The following is a 22,463-nucleotide window of genomic DNA, read 5'->3' on the forward strand; positions in this document are numbered from 1 at the left end:
AGAGAGAGAGAGAGAGAGAGAGAGAGAGAGGTGGAGAGACTAAGAGAGAGAGAGAGAGAGAGAGAGAGAGAGAGAGAGAGAGGTGGAGAGACTAAGAGAGAGAGAGAGAGAGAGAGAGAGAGAGAGGTGGAGAGACTAAGAGAGAGAGAGAGAGAGAGAGAGAGAGATGGGGGAAGAGTGGGCACTAAGGAAGAGAGTGGGCAGTGGGCAGGGCCGGATTACCCATAGGCCGTAGGGGGCGAGTGCCCTGGGGCACCAGCCAATGGGGGCACAAAAAAAATAACCTCTTTTATTTTTATTTTTTAATAAGAATGAAATAACATAACCCTATAAACACCGAAATAAAGTAACCAAAAACCGAAAAGAAACTAACAAAATCCAGCGAGTGCACGATTTCGGCGTCCGCGCGCTTTGCGCGGCCGACCTTCGGAACTTCTGCCAACTGCAGGTCGCCCTGGGCACCACATAGTGCTAATCCGGCCCCTTCCCGGTCCTTAAAAGGAGAATAAAAACCTTTCTTTTTAACAAGACATTAGCCTGTCTTTTATCGTTGCCTGACCCACTGCCTTTTATCTTTAGCTTTTATCTCTTGCCACTGTACTTTGCCACTGCTCTATTGTTTTAATTGTTTTGCTTGACCCGCTGCCTCTTATTTGCAGCCATTACTTCTTGCCATTGTTCTTTTTACCATTTGCTCTATTATTGCCATTGCTCTAATGTTTTTTGCTTTTACCCAGTGTTTTGTTTTCATTTTTTCTTTCTTTTTCTGTAAAGCACTTTGAGCTGCATTTATGTCATGAAAGGTGCTATGTAAATAAAGTTTATTATTATTATTATTATATGGACTCAGTGATAGACTCAGTGATGCCATCATATGTGTTTTTTTTTTGTCTTTTTAAACTTCTTCTTAACTGTGTTTAGCTGACCTTTGACCTGAATTATATTCATTTCACTGTTTTATTATTATTGTTTTTGTGTGTGTGTGTGTGTGTGTGTGTGTGTGTGTGTGTGTGTGTGTGTGTGTGTGTGTGTGTGTGTGTGTGTGTGTGTGTGTGTGTGTGTGTGCGTGCGTGCGTGCGTGCGTGCGTGCGTGCGTGCGTGCGTGCGTGCGTGCGTGCGTGCGCGCGCGCGCGGGCGGGCGGGCGCGTGCGTGTGCGTGCGTGCGTGTGTGTGTGTGCGTGTGCGTGCATGCTAGATATAAGATTAATGATGAGATAAATGCAACGCGAGCTGACAGACAGACAGACAGACAGACAGACAGACAGACAGACAGACAGACAGACAGGCAGACAGACAGGCAGTCCAGTGGGTGTGTTCTCTTAACATAAATACATGTTGCTCTCACGTATCTGTCTGTCTGTACATAAGTCTCACTGCGTCAACATGTCTCCTTCCAACGAACTCATCTTCTTTGTCAACGGGAAAAAGGTCAGAAAATCATATTTGTTTGTTAGTTTTTAAGTTGGTTTGAATCAAGCTATTTGATTCATTTATTTGATGTTATTCAATTGCATCATCGCCTTGATTCCTTGAAACTGCAACAGCACCAGAAGATCAGAAGTAAAAAATCTTGAATTATTCATTAATTTAACCGTGAGAGGGTACAGATGGAACCAAATGGACCTTTTTTCTTTTTTACCTCATGTGGTTCTTATCTGTGAACTCTCACATAATAGTTGGTTACATTTGCACACCGTCACATAACAGAACATTTATCTAGCAAGACCATTAAAATGTCATTAAAACTAAACTGATTTTCTTTTTAAAGGAAAGGTAAATAAAAAAAGTCAAACTAATGGCTTTGTCTCAAGTTGCAAATAGATAAATGAGCACATTATTTTAATGTACACCGTACAGGTTGAAATAGTGAGAACCCTAACATGTGCATACTGTATTAGACCATTTTACATTCCTAGTGTCCATGTCTTTGGAATATCATCAACTGTGAAAAGAGACACATTGGTGAAAAATTGACAAACATCTGGTGAAAATACGGCAAGTGGTAATTCAATGTACTTTACATACATCATTAAGCAAGGGAAACACATGATAAAAACATTATTCTAATGATCCCATAATTCTACAATAAAATATAAAGAAGTACAAATTAAATGTACAATTTGTAAAATTACTCAATGAAACTTAATTAAATGCAAATGCAGGGGTTTTCAGTTGAGATTTATCATTTAAAAGAACTAAGAGTTGCAGCAGAATATGTTCAGATATGTGGAACATAGAAACTGAACGTTTAGTTGTGATTCTAAAAGAGCTTGTTCCAGATATTATACATTGCTGAAGCCTGGAATCGAACCTGTGACGCCTGGTTTCCCATGCAGCCGGGCTCTCTAACCATTCAGCTATATGGCCGTGGTTGTCAACACACTTTGTCAGTGAGAAACACATTGTATGTTTTATAATAATGAATGGATTTAAGTTGGATGTTTTATAATAATGTTGGATGTTCTGGTTGAATTGGTTTAGTTTTTTGGGGGGAAGGGGGGGGGGGGTCACATGACAGTCATCAGACAGACCTGTCACACATGTCAGTATAAAGTGTGACCAACGTGACCAGCGTGACGCTCAATTCATCTCTGTCTCCATCTCTCACTCACCTGATGTCTGGATCTCACCACGCACACGCACGCAGTCACACAGGCACGCACGCACACGCACGCACGCACGCACGCACGCACGCACGCACGCACGCACGCACGCACACACACACACACACACACACACCTAAGAAGACATTCAGTTGGAACAAAACATGGTGAAGCCACATTTCACTGGACCTGTTTGTGGTTCCAGGTTTGTGGTCACCACAAACAGGTCCAGTGCTCCTGCATCTGACCACCACAAACCTGCAATAATACTATTCCAGGTTACATTATTAGCCCCAAACATGGCTGTTTTTAAGTCCAAGTTCAAAATCATATTTATTTAACATCGCTATACTCTACCCAATGATTGCTGAGAACAGATACTGTATGTATGGGCTTTAAATGAGCTCTACTGTCACTTTTTATTATTTCTTCTATCAAAGGTGGGAGTGTTTGTGTATTCTCCTTTATCTTATTTTAATTTAATCTATTATAATCTCCATCTCTTTTTAACCCATTAAGATGGAAAGCATCTGTCATTTTAAGATTTTATCTTTAACTTTAACCATTATCTTATACTTTGGCTATTCAAAAATAGCTCATAGAGCTTGTAGATCTGCTATTCTTTTTAAAACATGACATTTTGTGCAAATCTTTGAATACATATATTTTAACATTTTAACTCAAATCTTTGGGTCGCTGGAACAACATATTTTGAGATGGGGGTCCGCGGCCAAATACATGTAATTTTGGGAGTCCTTGACATGAAAAAGTTTGAGAACCACTGATATTATAGCGATATAAGTTTTTTTTTTCTTCAAACTGTTAGGATTTAGTATAGACTTGTCTGTTTCTGTAAAGCACTTTGAGATGCCTTGGTGTATGAAAGCTGCTGTATAAATAAACACACACACACACACACACACACACACACACACACACACACACACACACACACACACACACACACACACACACACACACACACACACACACACACACACACACACACACACACACACACACACACACACACACAGGGGTGAAAACAACATCATCTCTGCTGCCTTCAGCCTGGCAGAGATGATTATTATAGTCTTTTTGTGTTTTAATGATTTCATGTCTGGTGTATGAGGTTATGATTTGGTATTTATTTTTAACGGCGTCTCTCTTTCTGTTGTTTTTCTGACAGATCGTTGAGAAGAATGCAGATCCAGAAGAAATGCTGGTTGGCTACCTGAGGAGAGGAAGTTGGTTCTATTACATTTGGTTCTATTTGGTTCTATTCTATTCTAATTGGTTCTGTTCTGTTCTGTTCTGTTCTGTTCTGTTCAGGTCCATTGTATGATTGACATAACACTGTCACTGTATGATTGATATGCTTATCATTCCAGTGGGTTTAACTGGTACTAAGTCTAGTTGTGGGAGTGGAGGATGTGGAGCCTGTACCGTCATGCTGTCCAGATACGACCATCTGAGCAACAAGATACTGTATCCTTCATTTATACCAGGGGTCTTCAACGTTTTCAGGCCAAGGACCCCCTAGCTGAGAGAGAGATGAAGCAGGGACCCCCTACTCTATATTGTATAAAATTGTGTTTCAGATTAAAGTTTTTTTTTTACTTAGTCTGCTCTTTTTTCCCCTCTACACCTATAGCCTCTTTGCCAAAAATAGCAGATCTACAAGCTCTCAACGCCTCGCGCTGCGAGGCGTTGAGAGCTTGTAGATCTGCTATTTTCGGCTAATGTTCCCCTCAGAAAAGGAACTATAGGGTTCAAGTGGTTAATGGAAAAAAAATCCTATCACACAAAGATTTGGCGGACCGCCTGTAGTAACTCTGAGGACACCCTAGGGGTCCCGGACCCCCTGTTGAAGACCTCTGATTTATATTGTATCCTCAAATACTCATTCATACTCTGGGCCTCTGGGCCCCTGGTTCCCTAGGTCCCTAGGTCCCTGGGCCCCTAGCTGGGCCTCAGACTGCTTCAGGGCCCTTTATGAGGCAGAGGTGATTCTTGACCCTGTTGGTACCCTGGGCAGAAAGTCCTATGGAGTCCTTTTAACTCTTACTGCCCCATGGGCCCCAGGTTCCTGCATACGTTGACTCATAAAATGTACGTCCATGTGGGCTTATGAGCTATGACAGTCAGCCCTATAACAATGGGTCTCAGTTGGCCTGCTTTTCTAGAACATGAGCTACAGGCAGCACTACTTGTAGGCCTACCACTAATAATACTATCTAGATTACATGAGCTTCAGACAGTACTACTTGTAAGGCCTACCACTAATACTACTGTCTGGAACATGAGCTTCAGACAGTACTACTTGTAGGCCTACCACTAATACTACTGTCTAGAACATGAGCTTCAGACAGTACTACTTGTAGGCCTACCACTAATAATACTGCTCATAAATTGTGGTTCCATATCCCTGACCTTTGACCTCAGTCATTACGCTGTCAACGCCTGTCTCCAGCCAATCGTCACGCTGCATGGCGTTGCCGTGGTAACGGTGGAAGGCATCGGCAGCACCAGGACCAAACTGCATCCTGTTCAGGTGAGAACGCTTCACTTAAAGGAGCACTACACCCTTTTTTCAACCTTTTATTTATAACTGGTCCTCCTCGCTGAGATGGAATGGAACCATCTGTCTACTGTTCATATCCTCATAATGTCTGTCTGTCTGTCTGTCTGTCTGTCTGTCTGTCTGTCTGTCTGTCTGTCTGTCTGTCTGTCAGGAGCGTATAGCCCTGGCTCATGGCTCTCAGTGTGGGTTCTGTACTCCCGGCATGGTGATGAGTGTTTACACTCTGCTGAGGAACAAACCTCAACCCAGCATGGAGGACATCCGCCAAGCTCTGACAGGTAAACACCTACCTAACAATACAATACACCCATCTCTGACAGGTAAACACCTACCTAACAATACAATACACCCATCTCTGACAGGTAAACACCTACCTAACAATACAATACACCCATCTCTGACAGGTAAACACCTACCTAACAACACAATACACCCATCTCTGACGGGTAAACACCTACCTAACAACACAATACACCCATCTCTGACAGGTAAACACCTACCTAACAACACAATACACCCATCTCTGACAGGTAAACACCTACCTAACAATACAATACACCCATCTCTGACAGGTAAACACCTACCTAACAATACAATACACCCATCTCTGACAGGTAAACACCTACATAACAATACAATACACCCATCTCTGACAGGTAAACACCTACCTAACAATACAATACACCCATCTCTGACAGGTAAACACCTACCTAACAATACAATACACCCATCTCTGACAGGTAAACACCTACCTAACATGCACTGACTGTGTCCACATGTACAGCACTCTGAAACAGAGACACATGTATAGTACTCTGAAACAGAGACACATGTACAGCACTCTGAAACAGAGACACATGTACAGTACTCTGAAACAGAGACACATGTACAGCACTCTGAAACAGAGACACATGTACAGCACTCTGAAACAGAGACACATGTACAGCACTCTGAAACAGTGACACATGTACAGCACTCTGAAACAGTGACACATTTACAGCACTCTGAAACAGAGACACATGTACAGCACTCTGAAACAGTGACACATGTACAGCACTCTGAAACAGTGACACATGTACAGCACTCTGAAACAGTGACACATGTACAGCACTCTGAAACAGAGACACATGTACAGCACTCTGAAACAGAGACACATGTACAACACTCTGAAACAGAGACACATGTACAGCACTCTGAAACAGAGACACATGTACAGCACTCTGAAACAGAGACACATGTACAGCACTCTGAAACAGAGACACATGTACAGCACTCTGAAACAGAGACACATGTACAACACTCTGAAACAGAGACACATGTACAACACTCTGAAACAGAGACACATGTACAACACTCTGAAACAGAGACACATGTACAACACTCTGAAACAGAGACACATGTACAGCACTCTGAAACAGAGACACATGTACAACACTCTGAAACAGAGACACATGTACAACACTCTGAAACAGAGACACATGTTCAGTACTCTGAAACAGAGACACATGTACAGCACTCTGAAACAGAGACACATGTACAGCGCTCTGAAACAGAGACACATGTACAGTACTCTGAAACAGAGACACATGTACAGCACTCTGAAACAGAGACACATGTACAGTACTCTGAAACAGAGACACATGTACAGCACTCTGAAACAGAGACACATGTACAACACTCTGAAACAGAGACACATGTACAGTACTCTGAAACAGAGACACATGTACAGCACTCTGAAACAGAGACACATGTACAGCACTCTGAAACAGAGACGCATGCGGTGACTCGGTCATGTGGTGAGGATGGATGACGAACGGATTCCCAGGGATCTCCTCTATGGAGAATTAGATCAGGGAAAACGTCCTATAGGCAGACCTAAACTGTGCTACAAAGACATCTGTAAGAGAGACCCGAAGGCCCTGAACATCGACCTGGACACCTGGGAAGCTGCAGCATTAGATCGAGCTTATAGTTTGGAGACGGATCGTTCAGGGCGGTCTCTCCAAGTTAGAAGAGACGCTCGCCCAGCAGTCTGTGGCGAAGAGACTGAGGCAAAATAATGAGGCCCAAAGCCAGACAGACAGACAGACAGACCAGTGTCAGTCTTCCTTCCCCTGTGTGAAGTGAGGAAAGGATCGCAAATCCCGCATAGGTCTATTCAGTCACACCCATCACTGCACAAAAGCAGTAAATAAAGGTATAAAGCAATAAAGGTTAAATAAAAATAAAAAAAATACTGGTTTCTTAGATATCTAGATAACAGTTATTTCAGTCACACGCTCTTCCCTCCACTCCCCCCTGAGATAGATAGCAATGAATGTCAGCCCTGTTCACGCTGCTGGTTCTGTGCGACGGCACAGATAATAGATCTCACAGTTCAAACATTCAGGTTGAACCCTATAGCCTGATTATCAGCCTGAAGCTGCGTGGAGCTTCAGGCTGACATTGGCTGCAGCGTCGACCGATTGCAAGGGGGAGGGGATTTGAATTTCCATAAACCAATCACAAGAGATCCACGGATCCGCCTATACATCTGACGTCATGGCAATCGCTGATTGGTTTGTCGTTAGACCCACCCCCACCTCCGACTCTCATTGGACGGTACTGGAGGGTATCGAAGATATCCTATAGGCTCACGTTTCAACACCAGACCAAGAGGCGGTCCACTCAGAGAGTGGGCGGGGTCTATGGTTTGGAACCAGGCTAGTTGAACCCTGTTCTCCTCAGAGCCAGCAGAGATGAATGACCTTTATGTAAATGTCAGACGGTACAGTTGCAACTCAGGTATAATGATGAGGTTTTATAATCACTGTGGCTGCATGGCAGGAAATGACAGCAGAATGTATGCTCTCGTTTTATAACTACGCTGACCTTGTGACCTCCTCTTCTAGGAAACCTGTGTCGTTGTACAGGCTACAGACCCATCATCGATGGATTCAAAGCCTTCTGTACCGACCAGGTAGGTGTTTAACATTATGTACCGACCAGGTAGGTGTTTAACATTATGTACCAACCAGGTAGGTGTTTAACATTATGTACCGACCAGGTAGGTGTTTAACATTATGTACCAACCAGGTAGGTGTTTAACATTATGCACCAACCAGGTAGGTGTTTAACATTATGTACCGACCAGGTAGGTGTTTAACATTATGTACGTTTTATTATGTATGTTTGATGTGTCGCTAATCACTCACCAACATACAAAGGAACGTTGAATATTTCCAGATCTGCCCCTGTTGTCCATTCTGCAGACCCCTTGCAGCGGCATAATGGGAGACGTGTGTAAGAGTGAAAATCGTCTATTTTAACCGATGCAAAGTTGTTGTTTTTTCTACTACTGCTCATCGTGGAGTCTCATGATACTCAAACATGCGCTGAATGTCCCGCATGAGCTTCCGTTCGGGCAGAGCGACATGACGCTGGTTGCTTGTTTCTCTCACAGAACCTGGCGTGTGCCAGATTTTAAATAGGGGTTTTGTTTGAATGAGATGTTACATAAATGATAATAATAACTGTTTTTAAAAGGCATCTCAGTGCTGTCAGAATGGAGCTGCCACTAGGGGGTGCTGTGTGGAGAATGGAACTCACCTGAATGGAATGACACACACTCTACCAGCTGATGTAAGACACACAACTATAACACACACTAAGGCACACAACTATAACACACACTCTACCCAGGGATGTGCACAGATAGACTCTAGGTGGTGCTAGAGCACCTGCCCTTTACCCTCTTGACCAGAAGTGCCGAAAAAAATGGGGAAAACACGCTTTTTTCACTCCAGTTTACAGCAGGGGTCTTCAACAGGGGGTCCGGGACCCCTAGGGGGTCCTCGGAGTTACTACAGGGGGGTCCGCCAAATCTTTATGTGATATGATTTTTCTTTTTACCATAACCACTCGAAACCTAGCATCCCTTTTCTGAGGAGAACTTTAGACAAAAATAGCCGATCTACAAGCCCACAACGCCTCGCGCTGCGAGGCGTTGTGGGCTTGTAGATCGGCTATTTTTGGCAAAGAGGTCTACACCCATAGGTGTAGAGGGAAGAAAGAGCAGACCAAGTAAACCAAAAAAAAGTATAATTTACTTGAGCACCTGCCCCTCAAAATGTCTGTGCACGCCACTGATCTACCAGCTGATGTAAGACACATCTATAACCATTAACTGTAACATGTATTACACCTTTCCTATGATGTCATGATATCCTGTGGTACAGTACTGAAATCTCATAACTCCATAACGGGTCTGCCCGACCGGAAGTGTCGCAAAAGCGTGACTTACGGTTGAGCGCAGTGAAGACTGAGTCGTTGCATTGTGTTGTAACAATATTAACATCAGAGCTCTCCCGAAAAAACAAACAAACAAAAAAAAGCTATTCGAATACGTGATTTAGAGCATTGGTTCTCAAAGTGGGGTCCAGGGACCCCCGGGGGTACTTGACGGGGTTCCAGGGGGTCCTCAGCTAAATGATGGACAGGAACCAAATGGGTCTGTAACTCTGAGAGTGTACAAATGGAACCAAATGGACCCTGACGGGTCCATTTGGTTCCATTTGTACACTCTCAGTTACATTAACATTGATTTTACAATATGAAATCAATATGAATTGGGGTCCCAGAGGTATAAATGCCATTAAATGGGGGTCCGTAGCCTAATGCATGTCAAACTGGGGGTCCTTGAAATTAAAATGGTTGAGAATCACTGCTAGAGAGCCGTAAAAACCTTCTCTTATTGGGGTCCCTGGCATGTCTGTACCGCTTGTCCTATAGGATAACATAACATCATGAGAAAGGTAGGAAAACCGTCGGGCGAAATTCTCCTTTCACTATATAAGACACACATCTATTCACCTGTTTCCTAGGCTGTGTGTTTTCCACTTCCTGTCGATTTGATCCAATCAAATCCAATGAAACTGGTCAGATGACCAATGATATCCAATGAAATAGACAGGAAGTGGAAAACACACAGCCTAGGAAACAGGTGAATAACCATTACCTGTAACATGTATTAAAATATACCGGTTAATTATGACATTCATTAACATGAACTCTGTACTTTGTGTACATGCGTGTGTGCGTATGCGCGCGCGTGTGTATGTGTGTGTGTGTGTGTGTGTGTGTGTGTGTGTGTGTGTGTGTGTGTGTGTGTGTGTGTGTGTGTGTGTGTGTGTGTGTGTGTGTGTGTGTGTGTGTGTGTGTGTGTGTGTGTGTGTGTGTGTGCGTGCTTCAGATGGATCCATCTCAGCATCTCATATTTCCTCCTCATCTCATGGTGAGTCTGTCAGTCTGTCTGTCTGTCTGTCTGTCTGTCTGTCTGTCTGTCTGTCTGTCTGTCTGTCTGTCTGTCTGTCTGTCTGTCTGTCTGTCTGTCTGTCACTGTTTCATCTCATTCACTTCATTCACTGAATGACATGAATTCATTTATGTGTTCAAATGATCACGTGTTGATTAGATGATGGAGAAGGAGTTTATGTGTTGTATATATAGATGATAAGAAGGTGTGTACAGTATGTGTTGTATATGTAGATGATAAGAAGGTGTTTATGTGTTGTATATATAGATGATAAGAAGGTGTGTACAGTATGTGTTGTATATGTAGATGATAAGAAGGTGTTTATGTGTTGTATATATAGATGATAAGAAGGTGTGTGTATGTTGTATATATAGATGATGGAGAAGGTGTGTATGTGTTGTATATATAGATGATAAGAAGGTGTGTATGTATTGTATATATAGATGATGGAGAAGGTGTGTATGTGTTGTATATATAGATGATAAGAAGGTGTGTGTGTGTTGTATATATAGATGATGGAGAAGGTGTGTATGTGTTGTATATATAGATGATGGAGAAGGTGTGTATGTGTTGTATATATAGATGATAAGAAGGTGTGTGTATGTTGTATATATAGATGATGGAGAAGGTGTGTATGGAGTTCCAAGGAGTCAGGGTGAAGCTCATATCTCCAGTTGAAATGTCTCACCTGCTGCAGCTGAAAGCTCAACACCCACACGCCCCCCTAGTGGTGGGAAACACTACTACAGGTACACACAAACACAACATGACATAAATACATCATATTACACAGCATGTTTATGCAGTCGGCTGTATTGGAGTTGCTGGTATTTTAAAATCAAGTGTATTCATCTGATGAACTGTATTTGAGTTGGCGTTTGTATGTGTTTGAATGTTTTTATCACCTCCCATCATGTTCATCTGAATTAATCAGTTAGTTGGTCAGTCTCATTAATTCACTCTCTCAATGTTTTGTCTTCAAAATCTGAATAAATACTATTTACCTAGTGATTGATTGATTGATTGATTGATTGATTGATTGATTGATTGAATACTTTATTTAGAAGTTTGCAGAAAAAAGCACACGAAAGTACAGTTCAAATATAAGATCAACTAAATAGGATTGACAAAACCAGAGCCGGCGCGCCCTATTAGGCAGAGTAGGCAGTTGCCTAGGGCGCCACTAGGGGGGGGGCGCAAAAAAAAAAAAAACTTTTTTTTTTTTTTTTTTTTTTAGAATCTAGGTGGCGCTGTGGCAGAAAACGGTGGGGGGGGGGGCGCCAGGAAAAATATTGCCTAGGGCGCCAAATTACCTAGCACCGGCACTGGACAAAACCCAAGAAAGCCATATGGCTTGTTGTTGCCCTTCCACGCACTCAATTCATAGAGCTGTCTGTCTGTCTGTCTGTCTGTCTGTCTGTCTGTCTGTCTCTCTCTCTCTCTCTGAAGGTCCAAAAATGTTAAAAGGAGAGCATCATGATGTGATCATTTATGCTGGAAGAATCTCTGAGCTACGAACTCTGACCTGGACCAACACTGGTCTGTCTGTCTGTCTGTCTGTCTGTCTGTCTGTGACGTAGTAAGGTTGTTAGACTCAGTGCATCAGTCACAATGCAGTTACAATGTGGATCATACTGAAGTTAAATTGAGTAATGTAAGTAGTTTAGCTCATACATTTACAAAGACAACAGCTGTACCATCATATCATAATTATCTGAACACAACAGGCAGCGTTTCATCAGTGAGATGACGCGACTGTGAAGTCAGCTCTGATATATGAGTAAAGACTGCCCTCTAGTGGTGAAATAATGTCCTACACCATAGATTGGTTCACTGCCTTCCAAGACACTCTAAATGAAGTAGCCCATCATCTATTAACCACTTAAGATTTAAATAGATTACACCATCAACTATTCACTTTCCCCCCCCACTTACTACTTTGTTGTTGGCAATTATTATAATTTTACATTTTGAAGGTTTCTCTTAAGGTTTCACTTAAGGTTTAAATAGATTACACCATCAACTATTCACTTTTTCCCCCCACTTACTACTTTGTTGTTGGCAATTATTATAATTTTACATTTTGAAGGTTTCTGGAAGTTTGTCTAAGTTTATTTTATAATGACAGGCTCACAATATGGACATCAGTTTAAAAAGTGGTCTGTCTGTCTGTCTGTCTGTCTATGCAACATCACTGCAGCCATCCCTGTGTGTGTGTGTGTGTGTGTGTGTGTGTGTGTGTGTGTGTGTGTGTGTGTGTGTGTGTGTGTGTGTGTGTGTGTGTGTGTGTGTGTGTGTGTGTGTGTGTGTGTGTGTGTGTGTGTGTGTGTGTGTGTGTGTGTGCGCGTGTGTGTGCGTGTGTGTGTGTGTGTGCGCGTGTGTGCGTGTGCGTGTGTGTGTGTGTGTGCGTGCATGTAGGTGTGAGTGTGGGAGCAGCGTGCACGCTGAGCCAGTTGAAGGAGGAGATGGAGAGAGTGGTGATGGAAGAACCAGAGGAGAAAACCAGAGGATTCACAGCCCTGCTGAACACCCTGAACACCCTGGCCTCAACACAGATACGTAACGTAGCTGTAAGTGTGTTTATTAACACCCTGAACACCCTGGCCTCAACACAGATACGTAACGTAGCTGTAAGTGTGTTTATTAACACCCTGAACACCCTGGCCTCAACACAGATACGTAACATGGTTGTAGGTCTGTGAACCCTCTCCTAATTCCAACACACTTTGCTAGTCTGGGATCGCTCAAGGTAGAAGACACAGGGTTAAAGGGATAGTTCACCCCCAAAATTACTTTTTTTCTATCTCTTAGTCCAGTGGTTCTCAAACTTTTTCATGTCAAGGATCCCCAAAGTTACACTTATTAGCCCGCGGACCCCCATTTCAAACGATAAGCCATGCAGGGACCCCAATAAGAGAAGGTTCTTACGGCTTTCTAGCAGTGATTCTCAAACATTTTAATATCAAGGACCCCCAGTTTGACATGCATTAGGCTACGGACCCCCATGTAATGGCATTTATACCTCAGGGACCCCAATTCATATTGTAAAATCAATGTTAATTTAACTCTGAGAGTGTACAAATGGAACCAAATGGACCCGTTAGGGTCCATTTGGTTCCATTTGTATAACGGGTCCATTTGGTTCCATTTGTACACTCTCAGAGTTACAGACCCATAAGGGTCCATTTGGTTCCATTTGTATAACGGGTCCATTTGGTTCCATTTGTACACTCTCAGAGTTACAGACCCATAAGGGTCCATTTGGTTCCTATAAATCATTTAGCTGGGGACCCCCTGGAACCCCCTCTAGTACCCCTGGGGGTCCCCGGACCCCACTTTGAGAACCAACGTCTTAGTCACCCCATGGAGACTTGAATTAATGGATATCTTTTTGTTTTTGTCTCATTCCTAAGACAATAATGTGATGACCAGCAGCGGTTCCAGTGGGAGACACAAAGGGTCTCCTTTGTATCTCCAATCGGAACCGCTGGTCATTTACGCACAGTTACATGTTATGTCTTTAAAGTGTGTTTTTTCTATCCACAGACGGTTGGAGGGAACATCGTCAGTGCCAACCCCAAGTACGACCTCAGCAGTGTTCTAGCTGCTCTGCGCTGTTCTCTGAACCTAGCCTCTACAGGTAGAACCACCTCACTACTGACTGAACCTAGCCTCTGCAGGTACCACCTCAATACTGACTCTGAACCTAGCCTCTACAGGTAGAACCACCTCACTACTGACTGAACCTAGCCTCTGCAGGTACCACCTCAATACTGACTCTGAACCTAGCCTCTACAGGTAGAACCACCTCACTACTGACTCTGAACCTAGCCTCTGCAGGTACCACCTCAATACTGACTCTGAACCTAGCCTCTACAGGTAGAACCACCTCACTACTGACTCTGAACCTAGCCTCTACAGGTAGAACCACCTCACTACTGACTCTGAACCTATAGCCTCTACAGGTAGAACCACCTCACTACTGACTCTGAACCTAGCCTCTACAGGTAGAACCACCTCACTACTGACTCTGAACCTATAGCCTCTACAGGTAGAACCACCTACTGACTCTGAACCTAGCCTCTACAGGTAGAACCACCTCACTACTGACTCTGAACCTAGCCTCTACAGGTAGAACCACCTCACTACTGACTCTGAACCTAGCCTCTACAGGTAGAACCACCTCACTACTGACTCTGAACCTATAGCCTCTACAGGTAGAACCACCTCACTACTGACTCTGAGCCAGCTTGAGATCTTTACATTGACGCCAATATGGAAGAGACAGTTCATATGAAAGGCCTTTAGTTTTGCTGTTTTACCCCTGCTGGTGTCAGAAAGAATTTATTTTAACGCAAGTGGATGGGTTTTTGATGAACTTTAGACTAGATTTTCTTACCTTAATAAACATCGTCATAAATACTATATGCTTCCAGTTGTGTTTTGGTAAATTATGGTCCCATTTATTCTAACATTGACGATAAAGTAGGTTATGCTCTAGGGGGTGCGGGATGATTTGATTGACAAGCTACCCAACCAATAATGGTCTGGTGTCAATCTGCAGGATATGACGCGATATTGAAAGATGGCGGATTGCACACAGCTGAACAATGGGCTTCATTTACGTTCTGTAGAGTCTAGGGGCGTAACGCTGTCCATTCATTTTATACAGTCTATGGTCTGAACCTACAGTATAGCTTCTACAGGTATAGAACCACCTCACACACTTAAACTAACATGAAATAGCTTTATATGTGATATGGGTAAATTCCACATGTTTTCAAATAGTTCCACGGCACCTCTGTCTGGACTGGTGTTATGGCACCCTGGGGTGTCGCGGCACTCACTCTGAGAAACCCTCACCCATATGTACTCTATTGTCAGTGTATTTTCTGTATACTGATGGCCGTATGACACAAAATAGATTTCTGCAAGGACACATAAAGTATCTATCTATCTATCTATCTATCTATCTATCTATCTATCTATCTATCTATCTATCTATCTATCTATCTATCTATCTACATACGTCTGCATTTCATTTCATTCTATAAAGTATCTATCTATGTACATCTGGCATTTCATTCTATTCAGTATTTTATCAAAGTGTTCTAAACGTAGGGACGTTCTGTGCAGACGCAGAGAGGACACTCCCACTGAACGAGCAATTCTACGTGAACTTTGGTAAAACAGTTCTGAGATCAGATGAGATCCTGCTGTCTGTTCACATCCCATACACTACTGCTGTAAGTACACATCTATACACTACTGCTGTAATTACACATCCATACACTACTGCTGTAATTACACATCCATACACTACTGCTGTAAGTACACATCCATACACTACTGCTGTAAGTACACATCCCATACACTACTGCTGTAAGTACACATCCATACACTACTGCTGTAAGTACACATCCCATACACTACTGCTGTAAGTACACATCCATACACTACTGCTGTAAGTACACATCCATACACTACTGCTGTAAGTACACATCCATACACTACTGCTGTAAGTACACACTACTGCTGTAAGTACACATCCATACACTACTGCTGTAAGTACACACTACTGCTGTAAGTACACATCCATACACTACTGCTGTAAGTACACATCCATACACTACTGCTGTAAGTACACATCCATACACTACTGCTGTAAGTACACATCCATACACTACTGCTGTAAGTACACATCCATACACTACTGCTGTAAGTACACATCCATACACTACTGCTGTAAGTACACATCCATACACTACTGCTGTAAGTACACATCCCATACACTACTGCTGTAAGTACACATCCATACACTACTGCTGTAAGTACACATCCCATACACTACTGCTGTAAGTACACATCCATACACTACTGCTGTAAGTACACATCCATACACTACTGCTGTAAGTACACATCCATACACTACTGCTGTAAGTACACACTACTGCTGTAAGTACACATCCATACACTACTGCTGTAAGTACACACTACTGCTGTAAGTACACATCCATACACTACTGCTGTAAGTACACATCCATACACTACTGCTGTAAGTACACATCCATACACTACTGCTGTAAGTACACATCCATACACTACTGCTGTAAGTACACATCCATACACTACTGCTGTAAGTACACATCCATACACTACTGCTGTAAGTACACATCCATACACTACTGCTGTAAGTACACATCCCATACACTACTGCTGTAAGTACACATCCTATACACTACTGCTGTAAGTACACATCCATACACTACTGCTGTAAGTACACATCCATACACTACTGCTGTCTGTTCACATCCCATACACTACTGCTGTAAGTACACATCCATACACTACTGCTGTAAGTACACATCCCATACACTACTGCTGTAAGTACACATCCCATACACTACTGCTGTAAGTACACATCCCATACACTACTGCTGTAAGTACACATCCATACACTACTGCTGTAAGTACACATCCTATACACTACTGCTGTAAGTACACATCCATACACTACTGCTGTAAGTACACATCCATACACTACTGCTGTAAGTACACATCCATACACTACTGCTGTAAGTACACATCCTATACACTACTGCTGTAAGTACACATCCATACACTACTGCTGTAAGTACACACTACTGCTGTAAGTACACATCCATACACTACTGCTGTAAGTACACATCCATACACTACTGCTGTAAGTACACATCCTATACACTACTGCTGTAAGTACACATCCATACACTACTGCTGTAAGTACACATCCATACACTACTGATGTAAGTACACATCCATACACTACTGCTGTAAGTACACATCCATACACTACTGCTGTAAGTACACATCCATACACTACTGCTGTAAGTACACATCCCATACACTACTGCTGTAAGTACACATCCCATACACTACTGCTGTAAGTACACATCTATACACTACTGCTGTAAGTACACATCCCATACACTACTGCTGTAAGTACACATCCCATACACTACTGCTGTAAGTACACATCCATACACTACTGCTGTAAGTACACATCCCATACACTACTGCTGTAAGTACACATCCCATACACTACTGCTGTAAGTACACATCCATACACTACTGCTGTAAGTACACATCCCATACACTACTGCTGTAAGTACACATCCTATACACTACTGCTGTAAGTACACATCCATACACTACTGCTGTAAGTACACATCCATACACTACTGCTGTAAGTACACATCCATACACTACTGCTGTAAGTACACATCCTATACACTACTGCTGTAAGTACACATCCATACACTACTGCTGTAAGTACACATCCATACACTACTGCTGTAAGTACACATCCATACACTACTGCTGTAAGTACACATCCATACACTACTGCTGTAAGTACACATCCTATACACTACTGCTGTAAGTACACATCCATACACTACTGCTGTAAGTACACATCTATACACTACTGCTGTAAGTACACATCCATACACTACTGCTGTAAGTACACATCTATACACTACTGCTGTAAGTACACATCCTATACACTACTGCTGTAAGTACACATCCATACACTACTGCTGTAAGTACACATCTATACACTACTGCTGTAAGTACACATCCATACACTACTGCTGTAAGTACACATCCATACACTACTGCTGTAAGTACACATCCATACACTACTGCTGTAAGTACACATCCATACACTACTGCTGTAAGTACACATCTATACACTACTGCTGTAAGTACACATCCATACACTACTGCTGTAAGTACACATCCATACACTACTGCTGTAAGTACACATCTATACACTACTGCTGTAAGTATGACAGACCATAATAATAATAATAAAGTCATTGTTGTGTGTGTGTCCACAGTGTTAGTATAATAATAAAAATGGTGTCATTGTGGGGTGTGTGTGTGTGTGTGTGTGTGTGTGTGTGTGTGTGTGTGTGTGTGTGTGTGTGTGTGTGTGTGTGTGTGTGTGTGTGTGTGTGTGTGTGTGTGTGTGTGTGTGCGTGTCTGTCTGTCCTACAGTGTGAGTTTGTGTGGGCGTTCCGTCAGGCTCAGAGGAGAGAGCTGTCCTTCTCCTTTGTCAACTCAGGCATGAAGGTGAGGATCAGAGAACACAGTGATGAGGTGGAGGACCTGGACATCTACTATGGAGGACTGGGAGCTACGCTGGTCAGAGCCGTCACCACGTGTCAGTCACTGATAGGACAGTAAGTCTGGTCAGAGCTGTGTGTCAGTCACTGATAGGACAGTAAGTCTGGTCAGTGCTGTGTGTCAGTCCCTGATAGGACGGTAATGTCTATAAAACACACTTATGAAGAAGCTCTGACCTGAAAAGTCGAACCGGACGATCGAGGCCCGAACCCGGCCTGAGACCGCTCACTTTTCATTAAAGCCTTTAAGACCAGGAACTAGTGATGAGCGGGTCAGGTTTTTTCATAACCAGCCCCGCCCGCCCCGCACGGGGAGCCCAACACGGCCCAACCCGGCCCGCAAAAATGTATATAAATCAACGACCCAGTCCCACAACCCGCCAAAAAAAACTAAAAACACACAAACAAGTCCATTCTATTGCTTTCCAGAGAGAGAGAGAGAGAGAGAGAGAGAGAGAGAGAGAGAGAGAGAGGGGGACCAAGGGAGAGAGAGAGAGAGAGAGCGCACGCTGTCACGAGCTGTCACCACGTGTCATGCACTGCAAGTGTAACCTGGTGTGGCAAGGGATCTACTTTTAAATAAAGGTTGTATGACTACGCCACCTTGATGATGTTTGTATCAAGGAATTAGAATACATGAATACCTCTAGAAATTGGGTTCCCCAGACTCCGGACAGTTAGTTAACATTTGGGGCGTGGGGGTAAGCACCTTTATGTTTGCATTTGTACAAGTTTGAAGCCTGTACGGGCTAGGAACTGAGAGTCCATTTGGCCATGGGGGATAGTGTCTACGACTCTCGTAGATTCTACGGCGTAGTAACAACATGATGATTACAATACTAAAAACAGCATTTTCAGTGCAACGGTCAAAACATAAACGCATGGTGTTACTCACCCAGGCAGGGAAAATGATACAGCACACAACATGAGACGAAGACCATGCAGGCATCAACCAGTAAGCAGCCTGTGTTTGGTAGACCGCAGGGCCTTTAAATACTACCACTGATTGGCAATGAGGAAGTGACAGTGCAGCTGTTCTACGGTGGCCCCTGAGGCTCAAATCTGACTGGATGAAACAAGGACAGTACGTCTTTAACTCGTTAAGACCTGGAACGCGTCTGTGTCACTTTTACATTTGAGCTAAAAAAGCATTATTTTACACTTTGGCTATTCAAAAATAGCAGATCTACAAGCTCGTAGCGTGTCACCGAGTGCCGCGCTACGAGCTTGTAGATCTGCTATTTTTGAAAAATCGTGAAAATGTGTGCAAATCTTTGATTAAATATATATGGTCTCCGTCGGGTGTAAACCTCATTGTGTCCAAAACCGCGTTGTGAGCTTGTAGAGCCGCTATTTTCAAAATATCTTTTTCATACATTTTGAAAACATGAAATGGGAGATTTCTGCATAATGAGTACTTTTACTTTTGGTACATTAAGTACATTTTGATGCCAATGCTTCTGTACTTTTACTCAAGTAAATTGTTTATACAGGACTTGTACTTATATAACAGACTATTTCTACAATGGGTATTGATACTTTTACTTGAGTAAAAACTACTTATTTGTATTACTATTAATATTTTATTTTCTATCAATTACACACATTGATATAAAACAAGTCATTTTCTAAATGTGAGTACTTCCTCCATCCCCAGGCGGTGGGGGGAGGAGCTCCTCAGTGAGGGGTGTGGCCTCCTCCAGCAGGAGGTGCATGTTTCTCCTGCGGTGCACGGAGGCAGAGCAGAGTACCGCCTCACCCTGCTCCTCAGCTTCTTCTACAAGTTCTACCTGGAGGTCCTACTGCAGCTCTCTGACAGGGTGCGTGTGCATGTGTGTGTGCGTGCATGTGTGTGTGTGTGTGTGTGTGTGTGTGTGTGTGTGTGTGTGTGTGTGCGTGCGTGCGTGCGTGCGTGCGTGCGTGCGTGCGTGCGTGCGTGCGTGCGTGCGTGCGTGCGTGCGTGTGTCTCTGCGTGCGTCCGTGCGTGTGTGTGTGTGTGTGTGCGCGTGCGTGTGTGTGCACTTGTTACTTTATGCTTGTGAAGGATAAATGTAAGTACAATTTAGAAATAGTTTGAAATGGATTAAAACGGGCTATAACCTGTTATATATCCTGAGGTATATTCTAGACTAGTCCACTTTAAACCCCCTGCATGGGCCCTAGAGTACAGTAACACTTTATAATCCCTATCTGAGAGAATCACATTTGGATTTTGGATGTTAAACGTATTATTTTGATGCTGTTTTTGGTTTTTGAACTTTCAAATCTGATCCACTCGTACAGGCATTAACAGTTTTGAACTCTTGGGCTCTGGAGATAACACACACTGTAAAATATTTTCATTGAAATTTACAGTAACTTACAGGCAGCACGATGCCAGTAAAGTACTGTAATATCTTTCACAGTAGGTGTACTGTGATTACATTTACAGTAACATTTTTAATACTGTAAACCAAATCACAGTACACAACTGTGACGATTTTAATTACTGTAAACTAAATCACAGTACACAACTGTGACCACTCTAATTACTGTAAACTAAATCACAGTACACAACTGTGACCATTCTAATTACTGTAAACCAAATCACAGTACACAACTGTGACCATTCTAATTACTGTAAACTAAATCACAGTACACAACTGTGACCAGTCTAATTACTGTAAACTAAATCACAGTACACAACTGTGACCAGTCTAATTACTGTAAACTAAATCACAGTACACAACTGTGACCATTCTAATTACTGTAAACTAAATCACAGTACACAACGGTGACAATTCAAATTACTGTAAAACCAAAATATGTACATTACTGTATTTTTACAGTTCATTTCACATTACTGTAATAAAAATACTTTTTTTCTTACAGTAGTTTCCATTACTATGAAGCCAAATTACTGTACAGGCTACACAACTGTAAACAATGATACTATTGGAATCTTAAAATGTATACCTTACTGTGCTACTAGACATTCCTGTAACATATCTCACCACAGCACTTAACAGTAACATGACATTTATTTTTGAGGAAAGCAAACCCTGTTAAACAATAGCCATTACAGAACATGTGACATTTAAAGTGCAGACTTTTTAAGAACCATTTAAAATCTGTAAAATTGCCTCTGTTGGCCAATGGGCCTAAAACTTTGTTTCCTATATGGCTTTGCAGTAAAACAATAAATGAACATTAAACATCAGTTAACAACAACACCTAGTAGTGAAGTCATTGAGGTACTGTACAGTATAAAACCCCATTTTACCACCATTGTAAACACTGTAAGAACAAATTTGCTCAGTACAGCTACTATCAGGCCAGTCGGTGCTTTCAGCCACATAAACACAACTCCTCTTACAAAACAAATCACTCGAAATAAAATCCTCGATTTACAAACTGTAAGTCCCCCCCTTCTATGAAGTCCTTCAGAGAAGGAGACAAAACCTGAGACAGGGGAAGGAGCACACACTAATATTGAGGTGCTGCCATGGTAAATACAAAGGAGGAGGCACATGGAATGGTCTCTGTTGGCCAATGGGCCTAAAACAAATTTCAGGCTTTGCAGTAAAACAACAGTACGGGTACGGTCACACCAAAGTTTAATTCTACCTATGAGGGTGGATTCTGCCGATGTGACCGTACCCTTAATGAACATTCTAAGACTAAGACATTTCTATCAAATAACAACCCCTAGTTTCACAAACCGTATTGTGTCTATTCACAAATTATAAGTTATCTTTTTTTTAATGATGTCGTTCAAGGAAGGACACTAAACCTGAGACAGGAGAAGGAGCACACACCAATATTGAGGTGCTGAC

General features: G+C 42.5%; 1 protein-coding gene across 1 annotated transcript in view; it reads left to right on the plus strand.

The window, feature by feature from the left end:
- Positions 1-1,383: 1,383 nt before the first annotated feature.
- aox5 (aldehyde oxidase 5) overlaps positions 1,384-22,463 on the plus strand; it is a gene marked incomplete at both ends in the record, with an annotated part of 55,700 nt that continues 34,620 nt past the window's right edge. The window contains 12 exons of the mRNA XM_084051475.1: positions 1,384-1,428; positions 3,793-3,850; positions 3,995-4,091; positions 5,049-5,157; positions 5,339-5,465; positions 8,079-8,146; positions 11,097-11,229; positions 12,899-13,110; positions 14,027-14,120; positions 15,602-15,726; positions 18,521-18,705; positions 20,306-20,468. Of these exons, the coding sequence (XP_083907601.1) occupies positions 1,384-1,428; positions 3,793-3,850; positions 3,995-4,091; positions 5,049-5,157; positions 5,339-5,465; positions 8,079-8,146; positions 11,097-11,229; positions 12,899-13,110; positions 14,027-14,120; positions 15,602-15,726; positions 18,521-18,705; positions 20,306-20,468 (1,416 nt within the window). The remainder of the gene's footprint in view (positions 1,429-3,792; positions 3,851-3,994; positions 4,092-5,048; positions 5,158-5,338; positions 5,466-8,078; positions 8,147-11,096; positions 11,230-12,898; positions 13,111-14,026; positions 14,121-15,601; positions 15,727-18,520; positions 18,706-20,305; positions 20,469-22,463) is intronic.

Source organism: Gymnoscopelus microlampas, assembly GCF_963454915.1.
Source record: "Gymnoscopelus microlampas genome assembly, chromosome: 24".
Classification (NCBI taxonomy): Eukaryota; Metazoa; Chordata; class Actinopteri; order Myctophiformes; family Myctophidae; genus Gymnoscopelus; species Gymnoscopelus microlampas.